At 43.8% G+C, this 22,801-nt stretch overlaps 3 protein-coding genes across 5 annotated transcripts; 1 reads left to right on the forward strand and 2 right to left on the reverse strand.

The window, feature by feature from the left end:
- Positions 1 to 6,527: 6,527 nt before the first annotated feature.
- C1H7orf25 (chromosome 1 C7orf25 homolog) lies at positions 6,528 to 10,221 on the reverse strand. Of its 3 annotated transcripts, none has more exons than XM_032710758.1 (2): positions 10,124 to 10,221; positions 6,528 to 8,104 (listed from the first exon to the last, which is right to left on the reverse strand). In XM_032710758.1, the coding sequence occupies exon 2, from the start codon at positions 8,086 to 8,088 to the stop codon at positions 6,820 to 6,822; it is 1,269 nt and encodes a 422-aa protein (XP_032566649.1). In that variant the 5' UTR covers positions 8,089 to 8,104; positions 10,124 to 10,221; the 3' UTR covers positions 6,528 to 6,819. The 3 variants fall into 3 exon arrangements, with proteins under 3 accessions (XP_032566649.1, XP_032566665.1, XP_032566658.1); XM_032710774.1 differs by lacking the exon at positions 10,124 to 10,221 and adding an exon at positions 9,707 to 9,795; XM_032710767.1 differs by lacking the exon at positions 10,124 to 10,221 and adding an exon at positions 8,377 to 8,679.
- Positions 10,222 to 12,701: 2,480 nt separating this feature from the next.
- Positions 12,702 to 19,849, reverse strand: PSMA2 (proteasome 20S subunit alpha 2). The gene is made up of 8 exons (XM_032696182.1): positions 19,740 to 19,849; positions 17,553 to 17,629; positions 16,863 to 16,995; positions 16,354 to 16,476; positions 15,913 to 15,994; positions 14,756 to 14,829; positions 14,248 to 14,305; positions 12,702 to 14,166 (listed from the first exon to the last, which is right to left on the reverse strand). The coding sequence occupies exons 1-8, from the start codon at positions 19,778 to 19,780 to the stop codon at positions 14,050 to 14,052; spliced, it is 705 nt and encodes a 234-aa protein (XP_032552073.1). The 5' UTR covers positions 19,781 to 19,849; the 3' UTR covers positions 12,702 to 14,049.
- Positions 19,850 to 20,002: 153 nt separating this feature from the next.
- MRPL32 (mitochondrial ribosomal protein L32) lies at positions 20,003 to 22,554 on the forward strand. The gene is made up of 3 exons (XM_032696195.1): positions 20,003 to 20,246; positions 21,158 to 21,342; positions 21,930 to 22,554. The coding sequence occupies exons 1-3, from the start codon at positions 20,123 to 20,125 to the stop codon at positions 22,182 to 22,184; spliced, it is 564 nt and encodes a 187-aa protein (XP_032552086.1). The 5' UTR covers positions 20,003 to 20,122; the 3' UTR covers positions 22,185 to 22,554.
- Positions 22,555 to 22,801: the final 247 nt, after the last annotated feature.

Genomic DNA, 22,801 nt, shown 5'->3' on the forward strand with positions numbered 1-22,801 from the left:
ACAGAGCTGCCCCTGGACTACAGTGGAGACTCACACAAGGAGAATGGCACAGAGCAAGTTGGGAACACTGGAGTGCAAGAAGGTGGACAGATCACTTGGGAGCTGAGCGGAGAGCCAAGTACTGAATTTACCCCTAAGCCGAGTGTGGAACCAAGCCAAGAACCAACCCAGGAGTCATCCACTGAAATATTTGGTAAGACCAATTTTGTCTTTGATTGCCCACCTTATTGTTATCTACATTTTGTTACCCCAGTGCTCCTACCTTTCCTGCACTAATGCAGCAGGTCCGTGTGGTTGATTTCTAGCAGGGTATCTGGCATGCCAGAGATCTAGCCATCTTCTTCTCCTCTCCTCATTCCAAAAACATAAATAAATTGCTAGCAACAGAGAGAAAGGTAATGCTCCTTAAGACAAACTGTGTTATTATGGATGAGTGCATTTTACAGCTGTATGTGAAGTAAAGAGGTCACACCTCTCCTCTCCATGGAAGAGATTTCTCTTGTGAATATAGTTAAGGCTGGCTTATAATGCATATTTCTAATGTGGGAAAAAAACCACAAAGCCAACAAAATCAAAAATACTTACATGGTCAAGTTTCATTGTTATGAAGGTTTGTGGTACACTTGAGTTACATTTTGCTCTGGTGAACATCATCCCCATAAAGATGGGCCAAATTAATCCCTACAGAAGAAAAACCTGAGAAGGATCTTCGTACCTACACAGTGTAAACTTCTGTGCCCTCTATCTCCATGTTTCTCAGTATCACAGTGAGTTGCTTCAGCATGTACTCAGTCTCATTAATAAATAAAGGGGCACAGATTCATTATCAGATGTTGTCAATCCCTTTGAGGATTTGGGGGAGGTTGGAGTGGTATATATTTTGTTGGTTTGAGGTTTGTTTTGGGGTATTTTTTATTAAGAGATTAATGTTTTATGTAAGACATTATAAGCGAGGATCTTTTATATTTACGCAAGGATCTTCTGAACAATGAAAGTGTGTGTGTGTGTGGGGGGGGGTTGTTTATTTGTTCTTTACAATAGTTTATACAGGAACAATCTTGATTTCCATGCATTGATAGGAAACAATTTGCAAACCCCCAAAATCGCAATTCTGAGCAGTGTAGTAGTTTTACATTCACTGTCTTTGTTTTTACTCTAGAATAAATTGCAACATTAAAACTTGATGGAAAAGCAACATCCAGATATCTACAGAGGTGATTTCATCACCAAGAGCACACGTGAGGTGCCTGTAGCAAGCTAGATGGCAGAGCTGTTCCTAGAAGTACACCTTGCAGGAAAACTGTAACCATAACCTTCAGTTAAAGAACTCCACCTAATTCTTCCTTACTTTACCAGGTTAATTAGATAGCAGGTGATCTGTGCTGTTTTGCTTGCACAATAACCTGAAATAAAGAATGTCACTGCAACTATACATGCTTCGTCATTATTGTAATCCTTTCCTTGGTCCACTTTAACAAAAAAGATTAAAAAGATTTTAGGGCATTTTTTAATAGGTCTCCTCTCAAACACATTCCAAACAACTGATGCTTGTGTTTTCTTATTTTATTACTGCTGTGACCAAGCCTACCTTCAGTTTGCAGGAACTAGGGGCAGGGTTGTGAAAACATTTTCAGACAGTCTCCAGACGGTATCATCAGATGAGAGGGGCAGTTCGAAACACAAACCACTATTCAGCCCATTAAACTACCAATGAATAACAGTTTTACACAACAGTGGCTACAACACGCAAAAACTACCTCTGACTGTTTTCGCGGCTTGCAAGTACAATGACAAACAAGTCATTGATCTGCAAGTTTTGTCAGACAGAGCAATAGCAAGTAAAGAACATATACAGAAACATGAATGTATTAACAACTTAACTTATTGATTTATTTCTCACATAATATCCAAGTGCTTTCTACTGTCTGGCATCAATTGCAGCATTCCTTTTTGCTATTCTTACTGTTGGAGCAAATAGAGCAGGCTGAGCTCTGCACAGAACAGAGATGCTGGCTCTCCTCAGAGACTACAGAACCATACAGAGATAATGTAAAACAAATTTAAAGTGTCAGAAAAACAAGGTTCCCTGAAACAGTTTAGGAATCCATCTTTGCAAAAGAACTTAATACTGAAAACTTTAACTGAAAAAACCCCAAACAAAATCCATAGCAGCAAATGAGGTGTCTCCAGATCCTCTAATGCCTGGTGTAGCATAGATAAAGTAGTTGTGTGATACTGGAAGAAAGGATAAGCAGCCTTAGATTTCCATTTTTTTCAACTTAATTGCAAACATAATTTTGTATTTTCTAATTACTCATTTGGAAAGTCATAAATAAGGGAAGTTCTATGTCTAATCCCCTATTTGTGAAATTAAGTAGAAGATATCTAAATGCAACAAACCAGAACACTGGTTTATACAGGTAGATCACCAGTATATTCAAAGGTAGTATAAAAGCCACCAAGTATTACACATTTTTTCCCCAAGCCAATATTCAGTTTTGGGTTTCATCTTATAAAATAATTTTTACAGCCTGTCAATATTACACTTCCGTTTGACTGATAAGCCAGATAACCACCGGAGGGAAAAAAAAAATCCACATTCTGAGGTTTTTTTATTGCAAAATGCAACAGGGAGATAGAAAATAACAATAGAACCCTCAAGTTGCACAGGGGCATGCAGAAAGAGTTTCATATTCCTAAAATAATGTCATATGATTGGCAGAAATTAGTAAAAGAGAAAGTTGATTCAATAACAAATAGCGCATTGGGCAAAAATGACTGGTAATGACGAAAATCACCACACGATGGCTCCAGATACAGAGGCTTTTAAACAAAGTTGCACTTACTAGTCACAAAACAAAACAAGCCAGCCAGCTCTGCAGCAGTAGGGGTGAAGGAATACAGCAAACAGAGCTCACCCACTCCTAATCCTGGTAATAGAGAGGTTATTCGCTTTTCACAGCTTTCCCTGGGTCACCTACCATGTACAAATCCAAGCCACTGCCCTCTCATCCATGGTTTGGAGACACTTCCTTAGAGGGTGCCCAAGAGGATAGTCAAGATTGCTAAATGGAATACTACAAGGAAATTGATGGAAACCCACTGCTCTGCAAGAAGCAGAAGGAAGCAGCTGTCTCCCATTTATTCATCCAAAGTCCTCATCACTTTAAAAAGGCTGCAAGCAAATTAACTTAAATACAAAGGATTAGTTCTTAAAAGGCCATAATGAATTACCATGCATAAGTGCACTGTTATCATGCACCTAGCTTCGAACATACTCTGTAATATTGTAAAACAGATTAATCAGTGATAAGTCATTGGTGAAGAGGGGGCATTTCCAGGAGCACTGAGGGAGATTTAAACAGCTTCAGGGAACGAGACACCCAGGCTGGCAAACAGGGTGTGGCGCAGGCAGTTTGCCAGACAGGGTGCAAAGATAGGGTACAAAACTTTGGGAGTGACTTTCAGCTCTGTCAGTGCTTTCAGCTCTGTCAAAAGCCACTGTCAGAAGGAACATGATGAGCCAGATGGACCTCACACAGCACCATGCAGTTGTCCAGGTCTCCAGCTGCAGTGACTGTCTGAGCTTGTTGCTGATGCCAGAGGACAGTGAAGGCAGTATCTGTCTGAGGTGTGAACAGGCTGACAATCTGCTCAACCTGGTGGCACAGCTGAAGGAAAACGTGGAGAGGTCAAGAAGTATGTGCCCTGGTGGAAGACCTCCAGAAACAGGTGATCAAGCTGCAGGAAATGCAGGGAGGGCATTAACACAGCTTGGGAAGTAGTGCACAAATCCCCCCCCCAAAAAAAACCAACAACAACAAAAAAACCCAACAAAAACCAAAACCCCACAAGAATAACAAAAGAAGAGGAAAGGAACTAATAAAAGGAAGGAACTTCCTTCACAACCAAACAGGGTGATTCTGTCCCTATACTCTGCTCTTCTAAGACGCCACCTGGAGTAGTGTGTGCAGTTCTGGTGTCCCCATCATAAGAAGGACATGGAACTCTTGGAGCAAGTCCAGAGGAGGCCTTGGTAAAAGGACTGGAGACCCTCCCCTACAAAGAGAAGCTGAGAAAGTTGAGGTGCTCAGCCTGGAGAAGAGAAGGTTGCACAGAGACCTCATAGCAACCTTCCAGTATCTGAAGGGGAAACAGGAAAGCTGGCGAGGGACTCTGTCAGGAACTGTAGTGATAGGGCAAGGAGTAATGGCTACAAATTGAAAGAGGCAAAATGTAGGATTACAAAATGTAGGATTACATTATTAGGAAGAATTTTTTTAATGTGAGGGTGGTTAGCCACATGAACAGATTGCCCAGGGAGGTTGTGGATGCCCCAACCTTGGCAGTGTTCAGGGCCAAGCTAGACTTGTTCAAGGCCTTGAGTGACCTGGTCTAGTGGAAGTGTCCCTGCCACGGCGGGGGGTTCGGGACTAGATGATCTTTATGGTCCATTCTAACCTCTCAATATTTTCTGTTTCAATGATTCTACTAAATAGTAAGCTGTCTGTTGGGACCTCAACTTTTACAGGTCTGAGTTGCAAACAAAAAGAAACCCTCTCTCCCAGGCTGTTTGTTCATAAATTATTCACTAGGAGGTTTCTTGTATCTTCTTTCAGGACTTGATACAAAACAGAAACACAGTTCTTTTTCTCTTGGACAGATGACCTTCCCCACCTCTATTCCCACATCAACTGGAGAGGAGAGCCATCATACCCGTGGCCAGAGCAAGAGGTCTCATGGTAGGAATGAAAGGCACTTTCCTTCCAGCTCTTTCTAACATTTCATAGACATCTGTGGTTGTGCTCTGGTAAATCCATCATACCATGATACCTCCCTGAGCTCCTGTATGCTGTTAACTACTAAGGCAGACTTGCATTTCTGCAGCAACGCCAATATATTATTTATATTGTTTCATTGTGTTGGTCCTCCTTTTCCCTCAGAAGAAGTTTCAAGAAAATTAGTGGATACAGTGGGGGTTGTATCCTGCCAGGAGGTTTCATTACACTGTGTTAGACTGTAGGAACAAGGTAGATGTTTTGTTGGAACTCACCATGGAGGAACTGTGAAATTGGCAGGTAGTAAGTACAGCGGATGCTGAAGCCGCAAAAAACCCAAATCCAGTTCCGCTCATGTTAATTAAACCCCACGTACTACTTCAGCAACCCACAGAAACAAGGGGCAGGTAGAGAGCAGACTGCCCTCTGCATTGTTAAAAGTTTAAGGTAAAGCTATGCAGCATGTGGTTACTGGTGACAACCACTAAGAGTTTACTCTACGGGCATAGTAAGAGCAGAGCAAGAGTCACATGGACAAGAAGTACACTTTTGCTCCTTGGAGTTCAGCTTATTCAGCTAGATGAGGCTGGCAGAGTGGTTTTGTGGGCACACCAGTATCTGTACATCACTGTTGGGGACCAGAAAGTAATGGGTTGAGGCCATGGCTAAGGGTAGCACTGCAGCCACACTGTACTGTAGGAACAGATTTAGAGTGGAGGGAAGGAGGCAAGAGAATGTTCTTTGCCTGAACCATAAGCTGCGTAACAATGCTATCATGTTGAAACAACAGCCTATAAAATATTCAGTGGTTATCTCTTTCCCTGACCTGATAAAAATGTATAGCTCAGGGCCCAGAGGCTCACTCTGACATCTCAAAATTTTCCACTAGGAAACTGATGCAAATTAATACCGAAGAGCAAGTGCTGTCATTACAGCATTCAGGAAAAAACATGACAAACACTTCTAAAACAGCAAAACTCTCCTGGGGAAAGAAAAAAAGAAAAAAGACAAAAGAAGGAATTGTTTATTCTACACTTTGAATAAAATCAGCAACTACAACACCAGTGAAAAGGCTTCTCTCTGCTACAGAGCAAGCTAGGATTTAACAACATGCCCCGCAAACCTCCTCATCTGCCACACCAACACTAAAGAACCTCACTGAGGCTTTGTTTCAGGTAATCCAAATGCAACAAAGCGAGACTCAAGTTCACTGTGAGTCCTCAGCAGATAGCAGACTAGTATCAAAAACCACCTGGGTGCTGGCTCATTTTAGAAGGATTCTGTTATCTCGAGCTGGGCATCGCACCCTGCAAGACTTTGCATTTGGTCAAAGACTAAAAGAAAAGGGAAGCAGATTTGCATCCTTGGTCTACTACCACTGGCTGTCAAGTTTAGCCCAAGAGTCACATGTTAATGCAAATAAGCTCTGATTTCAACTGATTTTTCCAGGAATTTTAAAGTTGTTGCCCAATTCAGTCTAACATGGTACACATATAGAGGTTCCTTTCAGTAAGAGAAAGAAGGCTTAAGTTGGTTTCTATTCATGGCTCCTAGTCACGTCTTCATAAAACATCATACACCAAAAAGGCACAGGTGTCTATGCAAGGTACCTCTGAATCAACAAAGAATTCAGTCAAATAGGATAGGTGAAAGAAATATTTAAGTTCCACAGAAGTCAAGCCCAAAGTTCATCTGTGATGGATCTTACCTCTTTGTAGAGGACAAAAATGACAAGGGCACAACAGTAACTGTGCTTTAACTGAACTTTTTAATAGGGATGGATACAATTAATACACTGTAAGCCAGTTAACAATTTTCATTGACATCTTATTACTTCAGTGAATAAATTAATGGTCAGCTGAACAAAAAACCCCCAAGGAATGAGTGAAGATATTGCAAATCCCTCGAGGAGTTCTTCCACTGCTACATTTACTGTCATCACTGATACACACCCAAAACTGTATTGCTATGATTCTTCTGTTTCTCAAAAAGCCTCCACTGCAGCACCTACAGTATTTCCATGACTAACTCATTTAATGACTTACAGTCCATTATCAGATGGGCAGCTCTTTGGTAAAGGTGTGGCAGCAGATTCTTTGCTTTCTGTCAATGCTCGTGGCTGATGGACAAAAACGCTGAACCTGACGCCTTGGTTTGCCGCTGCCCTCACAAACCCACTATTTGCGGTCATGGTGATGGCTTTCAAAGTGTCTCCTGTCCCAAAAATGGTTAGAGAACGGCTGTTGATTTTTGAACTAGCCACTAGTCCTAAGGCACGCTCAGATGGCTGATCTGGCACCACGGTAATCCTTTTAACAAGCAATGCAGCTCGCTCTTTCTCCCCAGGTCCTCCCAGCGTCTCCAAGATGGACTGAAAATCTCTGACAGCAGATTCGCAGGCAAAGAGCTCTTTTCCCTCCATGAACTCCTCCAGCTGAGGCAGCACTCTCTCCCTCCTTTCTTGGGCTGCTTGCTCTGTCAGCACTTTTTCTTTGAAGACAAAGTAGCAGCCTCCATAGCTCAGAGCAGAGACATAGGTTATTAAGGTAGTGATGTCCAAGTTAACTCTATTGCAGACATTTACTTTGATCTGAGTAGGAAAAGCAATGCTGGCCACTAAATTCTCTCGGTCCACTCTGGTCACCTGCAGGAGTTCAGGGCCTTCTTCATCTGATTCACTGGCGCTAGGGTGCTCGCTGTCTGCAGATGGCTCCACCAGTGAGTTCACAGCAACAACATCTCCTCTCACAGATATTCCCATCTCCTTGAGTCTCTCTGCCATAGGACTGGACACGCTGTTGTAGAACGCAAAGATGATGTGGGGATTGCTGTACTCCACTGGCTGCTGACGGCTTGCTTGCAGGAAGTCCTCTGCCTGCTCAATGACACTTTTGTCACCATACTGGCCTCTCCCCAGCCAGATGTTATGCAGGGCCTCAGCTTTCCGACCGATGGCCTTCACCCATGTGTGACCTCCGTTTGCAACAACATCTACCACCAGGGTCTGTTTGTCTCCAAACCTGTCCTCGTAAGCAAAGACATGGAGGACACTGACAACATCCTCCAGATTCTCTGCTGACTGAATAATGGCTTGGAGGTGGGTAAGGTTTGTACTCTGCAGATGGGACTCTTTAATGGCCACTTTCCCTGCCTCCACCTTGTGTAAGAAGTTTAGCTCAGCCTTCAGTTTGCTACATAGTTTTGCCCCACCTTCTATTCTCCTTTTCTGGGACTTGGAAAGGGCTTCTGCTCTCTTGATCAAATCTTTGGCAACAGCAATTCTTTCACAAAGCAGTGACTGCACAGACATGTTGGAAACATTATTCCTATCAAGTGAGAGCAAAGGAGAAGATTGTTATTGCATGGCCAAGAATAGAGACAGTGAAAGGAGGTCTTTCCAACAGCATATACTCAAGCTTTGCGGTAGACTTCGTGCAACAGCTACCAGTATTGTAAAGCACAAGCATCTGGAACCTCAGCACAAGTCCCAGCAAAGAGTTCAATTCCTTTCCTTTACCTTTGGACGTCCAACCCACAGACTCAGAAAACCCCAGTTCTTATCTAGGAAGAACAGCAGCATTCAAGTCTCCACACACACCTTCCAGGTTTGTGGTTTCTTTCCAATACCCCCTCCTCCTTCTCTGCATAGGAGCCCTTCACTGAACCAGTCACTTAGATGTTAACTCTTACAGCTCATTTGCAAAAGCTGCCATACAGAGCAAAATTAGAAATACAGTTAATGCCGTAAGTAAATGCCTCTCTCTCTCATCACAGTTATCATTAAAATTAAAAGATACCCACTGTGCTCACAGATACACATAAAAACTGTGAAGTCTGACTCCCAGCAAGTATTTTAACACAGCATAGAGGAAGCCCATTGCACTTTACAATTCTGGGGAGCACGGCTCTATCCTCTCCCGCTTCCAGCCTGCACTGTTCAGCTCAGTGGATTAACCCCTCAGAGACTGGAACAGGTTGCCCAGAGAAGCTGTGGATGCCCCACGTCTGGAAGTGTTCCAGGTCAGGTTTGATGGGGCTTTGAGCAACCTGGTCTAGTGCAAGGTGTCCCTGCCCATGGCAGGGAGAAACTAGATGACCTTTAATGTCCCTTCCAACCCTAACCATTGTATGTTTTTATTATACGGCATTGTGACAAGACTATGATTCACAATTCTAGAGTCAGGAGAACCTAGAAATTGCTATGCTTTCTAATTCTACCAAGAGATATACTGTGTTGCATCTGATAAATCTATTCCTTTGCCTTTGTATGATTTTAGTATGCCTCCCTTAAGTAAAGTATGATAGGAATTACTTCACTGAATGCGTGCTGTCTTTGAAAAATGTAGGGTTCATGCCACAGCAAACAATAGCACAATGACGGGCAGTAAATAACCATAGTGAATAGTGAAATTAATCAATTTTGACTCCCAGTTACAAGTATAAACACTGTAGTTCTTACCTAACCTGCACATTGAAGCAAACTGGTGTTAAAGGACAAGACAAACGAGCAACAGGACACGGCCTGGGTCTTACAACAGGCTCTGCCAGTGCAGCAGTGGAGCCTGCCTTCAAGGAGTGGAAATCACCCTTGCACTACGCGCAAGTGGAAACAGCCAGAATTGGCCCAGTCAACATCCAGCACGACCAAGAAGCCCAATGCCTTCCGACTCGACCTACTGACTCTCTTTAGACAGAGAAATCAGCCTTTCCCCCCCAAAGTCTTCTCTTATAAGCTCATTCTTGTGTGTAAATCAATGAGTAAACCCCCATGGTTAGCAATTGGGCACCTTTCCCCACAGCAGCTACAACTCCTACTCCAGGCACACTGAGACTTAAACAGAGCGAACATCAAGGGTTACAGTGAGAGTAAACCCACAAACCCAAATACTTTTTCAGCCCAACAACTGCACGGTGGCCCCATTACGAACCACAGGTTCGCACGCAGACTCCGCTTTGCCCCCTTCGTTCGCCTCAGGGCCCGATGTTTCCCGTGCGGGGACCGGCAGGACCGGCCGCCCCTCCCCGCCCCCGCCCCGCCATCACGTGGCCGCAGCACCAGGGAGGCCGCGGCGCCATCTTCGGTGAGGGCAGACCGCCCTTAGCGCTCGCCCCCGGCCCGGCGGCCCCGGCTCCCTCCAGCCTCGCACTCCGCCCACACTCTGGCCCCGGCAGGACGGGCGGCGGACGCCGCCGGACGCCGGCTCTTGTCCCCATTGTCGCCCTCGTCCCCCAGTCACTGCCGGGGCGCGATGTCCCCGGGCCAACCTCGCCTCTCTGGGCGCTGCCAGCCCCGCTCCCTCCCCCGGGTCTGCCGCCTTTCCCCGGCCCCCGCAGCCCGTACTCACAGCCCAGCGGCCACAGCCCTCGCCCGAGCCGGCGTGGCGTGTGGCTGCTCGGCCCGGCCGGCACCTCCCCCGGGGCCGCCGGGCAGGGACACGGCACCACCCGCCTCGCTCCGCCGGGCTCGGCCCGCCCGGCCTGGCCATGCTCACCGAGGTGCCCGCGGCTTGTCCCGAAAACCCTGTAAGGGCCAAGGGCAATACGTCAGGTCAGACACAGTCACTCTTCTTGAACTCTGTCAGGCTTGGTACTGTGACCACTGCCCTGCCTGGCCTGTGAAGGAACCCAGCCATCCTCTAAGTGAAGAACCTTTCCCTAATATCTAACCTAAACCTCTCCTGACACAACTTCAGGCCATTCCCATGGTCCTGTCGCTGGTCCCCACAGAGAAGAGATCAGTGTCTGCCTCTCCTTTTTCCCTCACAAAGAAGTTGTTAAACTGCGTTGAGGTCTCCCCTCAGTCTCCTCCAGGCTGAACAGACCAAGTGACCTCAGCTGCTCCTCAGATGGCTTCCCCTCAAGGAAGGGGGAAGCTGCCATCCTTTGGATGCTACCAGCTTAATATCTTTCTTATACTGTGGTGACCAAAACTGCACATAATATTCAAGGTAGAGTAGAGTGGGAACAGACAGGCCAGAAACAATTGGGCCTTGGACTTTCAACTTCAGCAGAGAAACAGCAGCCATGGCTCCGTGCACGCTGGCCCCATGCCCATTGAATCGACGAAGCTTGGACAACAAAACTAGCCCATACAAAACGATTCTGTGCTAAATGTGAGCAAGTGTCCCCTATGCTTGCCCCAAGTTGCTGCCCACCTTCATGCACAAAACATAGCCATGGTCTTGCCTCTCTCCATGCAGCAATATTCCCTACCTGCATGGGAAAGACGTGCCTTCTGATCGCTGGTTCCTGCAGGGAGTAAGTGCCTAAATGATTTCACAAGATCTGGAAAGCAATAGTAAGACAAAGAAAGTTGTAAGGGGCTTACTCCACCTGTATTTTCTTTACTGTGTGAGTGACCGTGCACTGTAAAAGAGGGGTTGTGCACTCTCCCTCACTGGAGATACCGGGGAACTGTCCGGACACAATCTTGTGCCATGTGCTCTAGGATGACGCTGCTTGGGCAGGGAGGTTGGACTGGATGACCCACTGTGGTCCCTTCCAAACTGCCCCATCCTGTGACTCTGTGACTTAAAGTAATAACTTAATGAAATGATAATACTGTTCTCAGAGCCCAATTCTACTAGTTAATAAATCCCAATTCTCGTAGGTGTCACACTGCTCTACCTTGGAGCAGACCATCTTGCAGGACAAACAAATCAACGTCACCTGCCTTAAGTGATTGCTGTCTCTTCTTCTTTCAGATTAGGAACAAGCTAAACGAAGCAGTCACACTTCATGGCTAGCTGAAATAATCTCACCTGCAATTTGTCATTTCTCACAAAGAGTATTTGTCTGCTTTATTGCCCCTTGACCCCACTTTATGCAAGGAGCAATAAACCATTACTATGGAAATTATGACTTGGGGCTCCCATATCATACTGCAGAGAGACAGCCTGAGGAAAGCACTCTAAAGGGAAAGTATTCTCAGAGGAAAGTTACAACTGCTCACCGTTTTGAAGCTTTTTTTTGTAAGAGGAGCCTAGTGATAGTATTCTCACGTTTTTCAAGGTACATTTCTATTTGTCCTCAGAAGAAAAATGTGCCACCATTGAAAAATAAATCAAACATTATTTTACCAATTCAAACAGTTTATATTCCTAAAAAGCACTCACTGAAGCAACCTGGCAACTAGAGGTGGTCATTCGGAGTATCTGACAAACGTAGTAGCTTCATGCTGCCACCCATTTGCAACATTGGCCCAACATGAAGTAAACTCAGCAACACTCCTGAAGTACTGAAGTGTTAAAATTGCCCGGTGCTGTAATGATTGCCTGTCCTGGCAGGATGGGGGGGAGTGGGGAAACACCCCCTCAACACTTATATCTATTATCAGGTGTCTCACAGACAGTATTTTCCTAATTCAGAACACAATAGCTTCCATACAATGCACAGAACAGTTACTACATTTAAATTATTAAACCACAGGAAACTATGGATGATACTGGGTTTTTTCCCTTCCCTTTGCCACCTGTAAATTAGTAACATTCTCCAGATGGCCGGTGCTCAATTTTTTAAAAACTAAAACCACAGCCCCCAAACCTCAAGAGATTTTTGTTTGTTTCTCCCACTGTTGCCACCTTGGCAGTGAGAAAGCATGATTTATTTGAAACTCGCTTTAGTTTCAACTACCCTTCATAAGGTGTTCTTTGCTAATCAACTGTTTCTAGTAGCAGAGACTATTAAACTACTGCAGTTCAGGCTAACCACTTTCTGAAGTACTTACCTACATTTTTTCATAGAGAAAACCCTTTTGAATATTTATATATCATTAAAACACCGACTATGTATAAATATTTTAAATTGAAGATGCAGCAATACCAAGTCTTCAGTTTCAGTTCCCAGTTGTTTAATTTTCTCTAGAATAAGGATCAGAGTATGGACTGGTTTTCAGAGCCAAATACTCCAAAAGTGATCTGGAGGAACTGTTTGGACAGAGCTTTTATTTCTGACATTAGGAAATAAAACTTCATTTATGGCATGCTTCAGAAACTCTTATTTACCTGATGATAACATGAACCATCAGAAGACAGACACCGGAAAACACAGGTCAATTAGGTTATATGCTACTTTCTGCAGACTAACTGATACTTTGTATTTTCTTCATCAGTTATGGCTGGATGACATGTAGCCTGCCAGGCAGCTCCCCTCCGCCCTTAGGCTTACACACAAGCAGAGGGATGCAGCTGTCACTCCGAGTTTATTATCAACATTTTAACAATGAGATTGCTTTAAAAAAATATAAAATCTGCAAACAGTAACTTAAACGGCTGCAGACCAGATTATTTCTGCTGAACCCCCCACCATATATTTATCCTTTCTTTTGTAGTAAATTCTGTGTTTCTTTATGACCTGACCAACTCTATACATGTAACAAATGTATTGATACATACACCCCCCACAAATAATATTCAAGTTCTGCACCTGTCTTTAGAGTTATCTTGCAAGTTGGAAAATATTTGAGGACAATTCAAGGGATAAAGTCATTACATTACGTACTCTCATTCTGTTTTGTAACTCCTGTTGATTTTTATTGATGGTGATAAATGCATTTAGTTTTCAGCAAGAGTTATTACTTCTACTTTTTCTAACAATATTTCAGGGTTGAAAAAGTGCAATTTCTAGGGCCACGAAAATAACTCAAGTAATGGAAAACAAGTTCTTGTGACACAAAGACGAAGAAGGTCAAAAGCAGAGAGGCTCAAGTAGATTGCAGTTCATACCTGAAATGGAAGACTGTTCTGTCTCTTTGTTAAAGTACATGATTTTTTACACCAGATAAAACCATTTCTGGAAATTACTTAACATTTAAACAATATTCCAAAGTGAAAAATTATCCTGTCCGCTCAACATTTAAATTCTTTAAAAGGTCTAACATGAATCCATCATGGCTGTATGGGAAAAACTGTTTCCTCAAAAATAAAGATACTGAAATCTAAGCTTTATGCAGATAAACAAGCTAGGATTAAAAAGACACACAGACACTTTCCCCCAAAACAGTGGCCTTCGATTTTATTCTTTAGCCTTTTTCAAGCTGTCACTATAACTTTACATTTTGTACAGTATTTTGTGTATCAAGGGAAAGAATTATCTTTAACAAGATTTCATGTATTACAATATTAAGGACCGTTGTATTTGCACCCATGATGTTTAAAAAATCTCTCAGACAAACCATGTAGAAATAAGTATGCAAAAACTGCAAAGAAAAACATTTAAGTAGCCAAAATTAAAAAGACCTTTGTGTGAACCACACAGTCTTGCTTGGTTTCTACTAGGCTATTGCAGCCAAGTAGTCTTTAACCTCAGTTGGAGTGAGCCTCCTAAAACCAGCTTCATTACAGATGCCAACTTCAATGTTGTCTTCTGTCATTTGCCCTTCAAAGCTCTCCTATTAAAAAAAATACAGTTCAGTGGATCATATCAATGAAGTCATAACATAAAAAACTTCTTTCTTAAATATTTTGCTCACCTTTAGTGTTAAAATAGCTGTATGAATGGCATCTTCGAGCTCCAAATCTTCATTGTATCTGTAAACAGACATTTATGTATTTCAGCAAGGGACAAAGCCCTTTCCAAATTTTACTAATCCTGGAGTCTCTAAAAACTGAAAAACTCTAAAATCTTTCTCATACAAATATAATTTGTAAGCACTGTAACATTATGAGTCAAAGTTATTATTTGTCAAAATAAGAACAGTACTTTTCATACTGACACTGTATATAACAATATTGCTGCAAATTATGTTGAATATAATGTTTATTGCACTCATACAATTCTCCATAAACACAAAAGTTGGAGTTTAAATAAATCAAATTTCCTGTGCATATGTATGTAAGTAAACTAGAAGCATCACATCTTAAGTATTTTAAAACTTTATTCTGATAATCTAAAAGGTGTGCATTTTTTTTAATCTGGCTGTTTTACATGGAATCTGAACAAAACACAGTATCCTTTCAGACAAGTATCAAATACATTACCTTTTCTCAAGGAATGTTTTCCCATTGACATAATTTTTTCCCATTGCTGTTGCTTTCCATGCAAAGTAAGCTCCCTGTAAAAGCAACAATCTATTGAACTGTTTTGTGTGACTTAGTCAAACACTATGTATTCAATTACTTGGGGAAAAAGTACAGCAACAATTACGAAAATACTGAATGTTCTGAGACTATGGGAGATAATTTTGGATCACATTCAGAATAATTTGATATAGGAACACATGCTGTGAAAATGTACAGAATGTTTGTATGGGGCCCAAACTATTTTCATCAACCCACTACTTTGAAATATGAACTCGTAAGTAGTTAGCACAGCTTTGATTTGGGATTCCTTAAACAGAAATAGTATGTTTGCCTTTGAGAAAGTGCACAGTCAGATCCCTACTGGGGTTCACTCCACTCTTCTTTTTGAAGACTAGGTAGTATAAAACACTTGTTGCAAATCAGCTATCTGATTTGTGTTAGCTACTAACAGGATATTTAGCCATCACTTCTATTCTCTCTGGCATGAAGACTATCAGCAGGTCTATGCCTTAATCAAATTGCCTTAAGGCATCTGCATTTTGCTTTTTACGTTGGAGAATCAGGCAGTAATTCAAACTTCTGAAGCTCACTGATGATCCATGACAGTGACCTCCTCATTTTTTTTGTCTGAAGCACTGCACCTCACATGTGCATCAAAGGGTAGTTTTTCAGAAGTGCGGAGCAAACCTAGCTAATAAACTCACTCAACCACTGTCATTAAATACAAAGGCATGTGCATTACGTTTCACAATACAACAGCTTTTGACTTAACTTCCATTCAGTTTTGAGCAGCATAAGCAGACTTTTTTTTTCTGGTATCTGTTGCAGAAGGCCATTTTTGCTGGCACAATCAACTAGGAAAAGCATGAAAAGGGTTGGTGATCTCCCTGAAAAGCAGCTCCCACCCCTCAAGCAGTTCAGGAACATGGAGGTCCAGAATGATCCAGACTTGCTCCAAGCACCTACTGAAATGGCTCATTTTAACTTCTGAAGTTATGTTAAGGTATCTTTTGTTCTAGCTCTGCATTGTTCTCATCACAGAAAGTATTTCATAAGCAGCTGTGAAATTTCATGTTTTATAAGAGCAGCAGAATTTACAAATGTAAGATACTTACAGATGGATCCGACTGAAATAAATACGGCCGCCCTTCATTCCAGCCACATATTAGCAGTGACACACCAAAAGGACGAACACCACTACAGGAAAACAAAATGATAAATTATTCAGCGAAAGCCAAAGGTGACTAAATTATTTTGGATGTGTTAACCTTCCCCCGAATGGTTCCCACCAGACTGTAGCTGTGATGAGGAATGACTAGTCAACCACCAGAACAAGCCCAAATAATGCTGCCTTGTCTGACGTGTTGGTTTGCAAGATATGGAGACTCATTCTCAGCCAGTGCCAGTCCATGCTCCTCCAAGTGGCCCACTTTCTGTGCATGTTCTCCACTGAAAAACTAACTGTCTTTGACACAAAAACTTGAATCATTGGGTAGCTGTTACTCCTTACTTTAAAAAAATATCTTTCTAAGCAACTTTGCAATTCCACCACATACCCAGATTGCGTGTATTCCTGCATCACAGAAGCAATTCTCTGTACTAGCTGAGCTGTTGGAATGGGCTCATGATAAACCAAGTAATACTGTTGGGCCAGCTTCCGAGCTCTGTGCACAAGTACTCTAAAAACAAAGACAAAATTACTATGTCAAAGAAATTCTAACTAGAACTGAAAACTCATAATAAATACAATGCTACAGAGTTGTACCTCTGTCGTAACATTAATGTAAGAAAACAGACTGTGCTGGTTTACCTTTATCAACTGAGTAATCTCTGAAACACTTAAACTGAAACTAAGGTTGAATAACACCACTTTCATATAAAAGGTTATTTGACAAGGTATCAGATATATTAAGGAAAATTTCAAGTGGATGTCATTTTATTATAATAAAATATGGTATTACAACATATACTTAGAAAGACTTAGAAACAGCTAATTGCTACCTGCTTCTTACACTTCTTGTATGAAAATGGATCTAAGTGGTGATCAAAGAAGATGTTATCATACCTGTAATCTGGACCCATTCCACTGTACACTAAACCTATATGTTTGGTAATTGGTTCTACTTTGTGGACACTCCTTTCATCATACAGAATGGATTTCTGCTTCTTCTCAGTTGCCAACACCACTCCATTTGCAGCTGGAAAAGAACAAGAAATTTTTTTAAATATTAAACTAAACCTATGGAAAGCAGTCGAAACACAGAACAAGTTTATCGGACTAAAAATTTTCTTCCTCTATTTTTAAAAAAACTCTTCAAGTTTACAATCGTGTTAAAGAGAGATACTTTGATGAATCCACCCAACCCATTGTTTCTCATTTTAAATAACCATACAGCTCCCACAGTCCCATTCTAAAGCTTCTGAATAACATATTAATAATTGAGTAATCAAAGTAAGTTTTTTGTGTGTAATTTCTATGTATAAGGACAGGAACAATCAAAAAAAACCCCAAACCAAACACCTATCTCTACCACCTGAATGTCTACAGAATCACCCAGAAAAGAACCCCAGAAAACACTAAATCTATTAAAACATTTGAAAATCCACTGAAAGAGTAACAAAATATGTAACAGAAGGAAAGATAAAGAAAGGTCCAATACACAGGACCCAGTACATAATCCAAACTGATTTAGTTCTCTCAAAGGATAGTCAGAATCCCAAATCCTTCACTAAAGTAGTTATTTTCTGGACATACCTTTAATCCCAACTGATGGAGCTCCTGCAGCTACTGCAGCCAAAGCATATTCAATCTGAACAAGCTTTCCAGAAGGACTAAAAAGGAAGATGCAAAAGAAAGATTAACATAATTCCGATGCGCTCAAATCTTTCCTACAACAATCTGATGCCAACTTGCTTTTTTAAGCCTCTTTACATCTGGCAACAGCATATTCTGACCAGAATTTAAAAAAAAAACAAACAACAAAACCCCACAGGTCTGAAGACTTGTGAGAGCTTCTAAAGGAGTTGGACTGGTTCAGCACAGAAGTCACTGCTGCACAGTGCTACTGGGATACTCACACAGCATTAACCTACAGCCCTCATGAAAGCTAAGGAGTCACAGATAGGGAGCAGTGACTGGGATGCAGGTTGAAGGAGGATGAGTCCGTTCTCCAATTTTATATCATTTTAAAAAAGTTTTCCACTCAGAGGGAAAAATCTTCAGAGCGTGTCATGAGTTTCTACTCATGATATACATTATATGTGTGGTGTCCAAAAGTTTTCAAGGCACTGATGTTCTCTGCTGAAAGGTACCAGCAAAACACAGCTACGCTTCTTGACAGATAAGCATAAGACAGAAACAACCCCTGTTCCATTTCCAGGTATTCCCGAATTTCTCTTTAACAATCCATGTGCTGGTAATGGATGCAGAATCATCAGAAGAGAAATGAAGGAGTTAAAGCTGGCATAATAACTTACTCATAAGGAGCGGGATCAAGAGGTCCCTTCTTGACCCTTAGGGAAAAGGACAGCACAGAAACAGCCACTCACTTGTCAAGTGATTTTGCAAGTGGGATCTAGTCCCTGGGCTGTATTTCAGACACCGCTGCTTTAACAGTTGCAGAAGTAAAATAGAAAATTATGTAACTTGGTGCTTAGATGAGTCAGAAAGAACAAAGCAAGCCGTAACCAATCACTGTAGTCATTTATACACTGAGGAAACAGGTTATAAAGGTGACAAAGTAATAATTCTGGCTTCTCCACTACAAAATACTAACAAATCAGAACAAGAGTTCCAAGCACATAGTGCTTCTCTACAATACAAGAAGTTTGTAACTCCCCCAGGAAACCATTTCCAAAAGCTAACAGAGAATTCAACCTGCTAGAGCACAGCAAGCACGCTGGGCTGCTTCCATCCACTAAAAACACTCTTCATCATTTTAGGTCATAAACTTCATTTGCTTAACTGCAACAAGCCTTTAGCAACTCACTCTGCAATTACACAGCACGACTCTCCTCTGAGGTTAAGGGGGTCTAACTTCACCACAAGCAGCAAAAGGTTCTTGCTTTTTTGCCAGTTTTTCTTTTTTATATGTATAACATAGCCCTGGATAGCTTAGTAGTTTCATCAAAAAATGAATGGAAGGTAATTTCCTTTTCTCTGAATTAATCTTAAATCTGTGTATTAGAGCAACATCTCAACAGACACCACTCCAACAGCAGCATATTCATTCCGTGCATGCAAACATCCCACATCCAGGCTGTGCACAACACAAAGTGCACGGAAAGCAGCGACTGCAGAGTGCAGCAAGAAGGAAAATATACTACTTTATAACTCATCTGCTTCATTCATTCCCGCATCTGCAAAGCCTGTTCTGAAGCAAGCTCTCAAGGTACCACAGCTCAGCTGTCATCACGCATTTCCAGTTAGCTCAGAACCACAGAATTACTCCCCAGCCTAAAGAGTGGGGGGGGGAAAGGACCCTGCTAAGCCGTTTCACCAAGCACTCGCTTCAGAGCCAGTGCCGAGACAGATCTTAGCTTGGCCCACGAGAGCAGACACAAGCAGCGCCCGCAGCGGGCCCCGAGGTCAGCGACAGACAGCCGGTGGGAGCCGGGACTCTCCCGCAGCCCCCGCCTCCGCCCCCGGGGGCGCCAGCAGCCCTTCAGGTCGGCAAAGAGTCCGTTGCCGCTGCATGTCTCCCTCGGGCCAAGGCAGCACCGCCCGATCCCCGCCGCTCTCCCCACGCCCGCCGCCCCTGTGCGGGTCCGGCCCCCGCTGCCTCCCAGCGCCCGCAGGCCCGATGACTCTGCAAAGCGAGCCCTCGGTCCTGCGTCGCCGCCGCCAGCAGGCCGCTCCGTGCAAGCTGCGTGCCGCCCTCCCGCTGTCCCGGCAGCCCGCCCGCCGCTGCCCCCGGGCCTGCAGCCGCCCCTGCACCGGCACCTGAAGGTGGTGAGGGAGAAGCTGTAGCCGCGCTCCGCCATCTTGGCACCAGCCCCTGCGCTCTCCGCGCCGGCTCCCTCGACGCACGCGCGGCCGCCGCTCCCGCTCCCTGCGCGAGGGCACGGCGAGCGCGCTGATTGGTGCGGTGGTGGCGCGTGACTGAGCCTGCCGGGATGCGGTTGGCGGAGAGGCGCGCCGTGAGGAGCGCTGGGAGTTGGAGTCCTCCAGGCGCCCTCCACTGCCCCTCCCTCCCGGTAGCGAGAGAAATGCTGGGACTTGGAGTTCCCGTCTAGTGTCTTTGCTATGCCGCGGCATGCGGTGGGCACTCGGTTTCCCAGGAGGCTCAGCGACAGGCGCACCTTCCTGGAGGGCTCGACGAGGCCATGGCGGTGCTGGTGCTAGTCCGCTCTCCGCTGCCACGGCTTCGCGCTCTCCTCCAGCGTTGCTGGGGGCGGCTGGAGCGCGGCCTCTTGCCGGGCGGCCTAGGGGCCCAGAGCCCGCCCTGGGGTAAGTCCCGCCCTGTTCTCCGCCCGCTGAAGGAACGGGACGCGTTCCTGTGCCACCTGCTCCAGGTGACTCTGCCTTGGCTGGGGGGCTGGACTAGATGATCTCCAGACAGCACTTGCATCTCTGCAATTCTGTGATTCTGTGAGGGGGCGGTGTCGGGGCTGCGGGACTCGTTTTACCTTTGAACGGCTGGGGTGCGGCCCTGGGATCCGTGAGGGCGCGGGGCGGGGGCCGCCGCTCTGGTTGCCTTCCTTCGGGGGTGGCCGCAGCATCGTGTCGTGTTTCCGCGGCCGCCAGCGAAAATGGGGCTTGGCTGTAAGGAATTTGTGTTTCGCAGAATCACAGCATATACTGAGTTGGATGGGACCCACAAAGATCGTCGAATCCAACTCCTGGCCCTGCATAGGACAAGCCCAAGAGTCACACCCTGTGCCTGAGAGTATTGTCCAAACACTTCTTGAACTCTATCAGGCTTGGTGCTGTGATCACTGCCTTGGAGAGCCTGTTACAGCACCCAGCCACCCTCTAGGAGAAGAACCTTTTCCTGAGATCCAACCTAAATCTTTTCTGACACAAATTCAGGCCATTCCCATGGTCCTGTCGCTGGTCCCCACAGAGAAGAGATCAATGTCTGCCCCTCCTCTTCCCCTCACAATGAAGTTGTTAAACTGCGTTGAGGTCTCCCCTCAGTCTCCTCCAGGCTGAACAGACCAAGTGACCTCAGCTGCTCCTCATACATCTTCCCCTCAAGGCCCTTCACCATCTTCATTGCTCTCCTTTGGACACTCTCTAAGAGCTTAGTATCTTTCCTATATTGTGGTGGCCAAAACTGCACACAATATTCAAGGTGAGACTGCACCAGTGCAGAGCAGAGCGGGACAATCCCCCCCCTCTTTTTCTTTCTCCTTCAGGACCAGCACTAGCTGTGCAAGCTCCAGCTGTTCTCCCACAAGCAGCAGATGATGCCAGTGAAAGTAGTGCCGAAGCACCGGGTCTGTTGGAGAGCATCCTGTGGATGGCAGTGCCCAAGAAACGGCGCACCATCGAGGTGAACCGCTGCCGGCGGAGGCATCCCAGCAAGCTTATAGAAGTAAAGGTAATCACCAAGTTTCCACTGCCTTGCCACCGTATCCACCACGAGTAATTTTGTTGGTGGCAAACAGGGCAGAGTAATATTTACACCAGTCGTTTTTCACCTTGCTTGTTTTAGAGAATCATCACAGTCGTCAGTGCTGACTAAAAAGCTTTCTGAACTTTGTTTATAAATAAAGAAGCATAAAAGACACTGTAATCTTTAAAATCCTTTGGAAGAGGTACATTCATCATGTGTGACAGCAGTCTGTCGTTAAATAAACAGTGAGACTTTAGGTGCAAGTCAACAAAATGTGAATTTTGGCTGAACAGATAGTGTGAGTGGAAAAGCTCTGTGCTTTCTATGCACCTAATTGAGTCATTATCAATAAGCGTAATGACTTAGATGCTGACTTCACCGGCTGTTTTTAGTAGGAAGCATTTGACATAGCAACACATTACAGAAAAATTATATAGAAGAATAGATTTTTGAATGGTAATTGAACTTCTCTGGTATTTCATTTAAATTTTTTAGTAGTTTGTGATTGCTCCCTGTTCTTTTGTTGCTGCTGTTCAAATTACAAAATTTCCTGTTTTCCGCTGTTGTTTCAGAGGAACATAGATGTTTGCCCTGAGTGTGGAAACTTGAAACAGAAACACATCCTTTGTGGCTATTGCTACGCAAAAGTCAAAGCAGAAACTCGTCTGATACGGATGGAAATGCGCAAAAAGGAAGGAGGACCGTTTAAGGCTCCAACTGTAGAGACTGTTGTCCTTTATGATGGAGAAAAGCCTTCAGAAAAAGATGAAGGCAAACGGATCATTGAAAGAGCCAGGAAACGCCCATCTTGGTTTGTTCAAAATTGATGCTATAGATTTAATGCTAACAAAAACAGTTGTTGCAGCAAGAGAAAAAATTATTTTCAAGAATGTTTTCTCCTTCGCTCAATGTCAATACAGAACGCCTATGGACTTTTGGGAAGTCTGCTTGATTTGTGTCATGCCATATGATTTGCAGTCAGGTGTTGTTTCTGTAGCATACAGTAGGAAGTGCTTCTTAGTGATACATCACAGCAGTCAACAAAGAGAAATTGGGATCTACTTTGGATTTGGACATCTGCGTACAGTACACTGAATAATTTACATGCTAATGTTCTGTGCTGGTTTTTGTAAATAACATCTTTTTAATAAAGGGAAAACATTCATAAGTGTACAATAAAGTATGTTAAGTTTCTGGGGGAATCTGCTTTTTGGTTTTGGCTGCTGCTGTTTCTGAGGGAGAAAAAATGTTGAAGGCCAGTGTTGTTTAGAAACAAAGCTTATTTACAAGGAAAGATACAGTTATTTGGTTATTTCCCTGGTCTGGATCTCTCCACAATGCTGCTGTTTGAGATAATTGGTGATATTCCTGGTTTTGAGCAAAATAGTGATTGCTGCATAGTATTGGTACTTTTTCTGCACTGGATTGAAGGCTGAGTGTTCCT

This window comes from Chiroxiphia lanceolata, chromosome 1 (genome assembly GCF_009829145.1).
Source record: "Chiroxiphia lanceolata isolate bChiLan1 chromosome 1, bChiLan1.pri, whole genome shotgun sequence".
In the NCBI taxonomy this organism is placed as follows: Eukaryota; Metazoa; Chordata; class Aves; order Passeriformes; family Pipridae; genus Chiroxiphia; species Chiroxiphia lanceolata.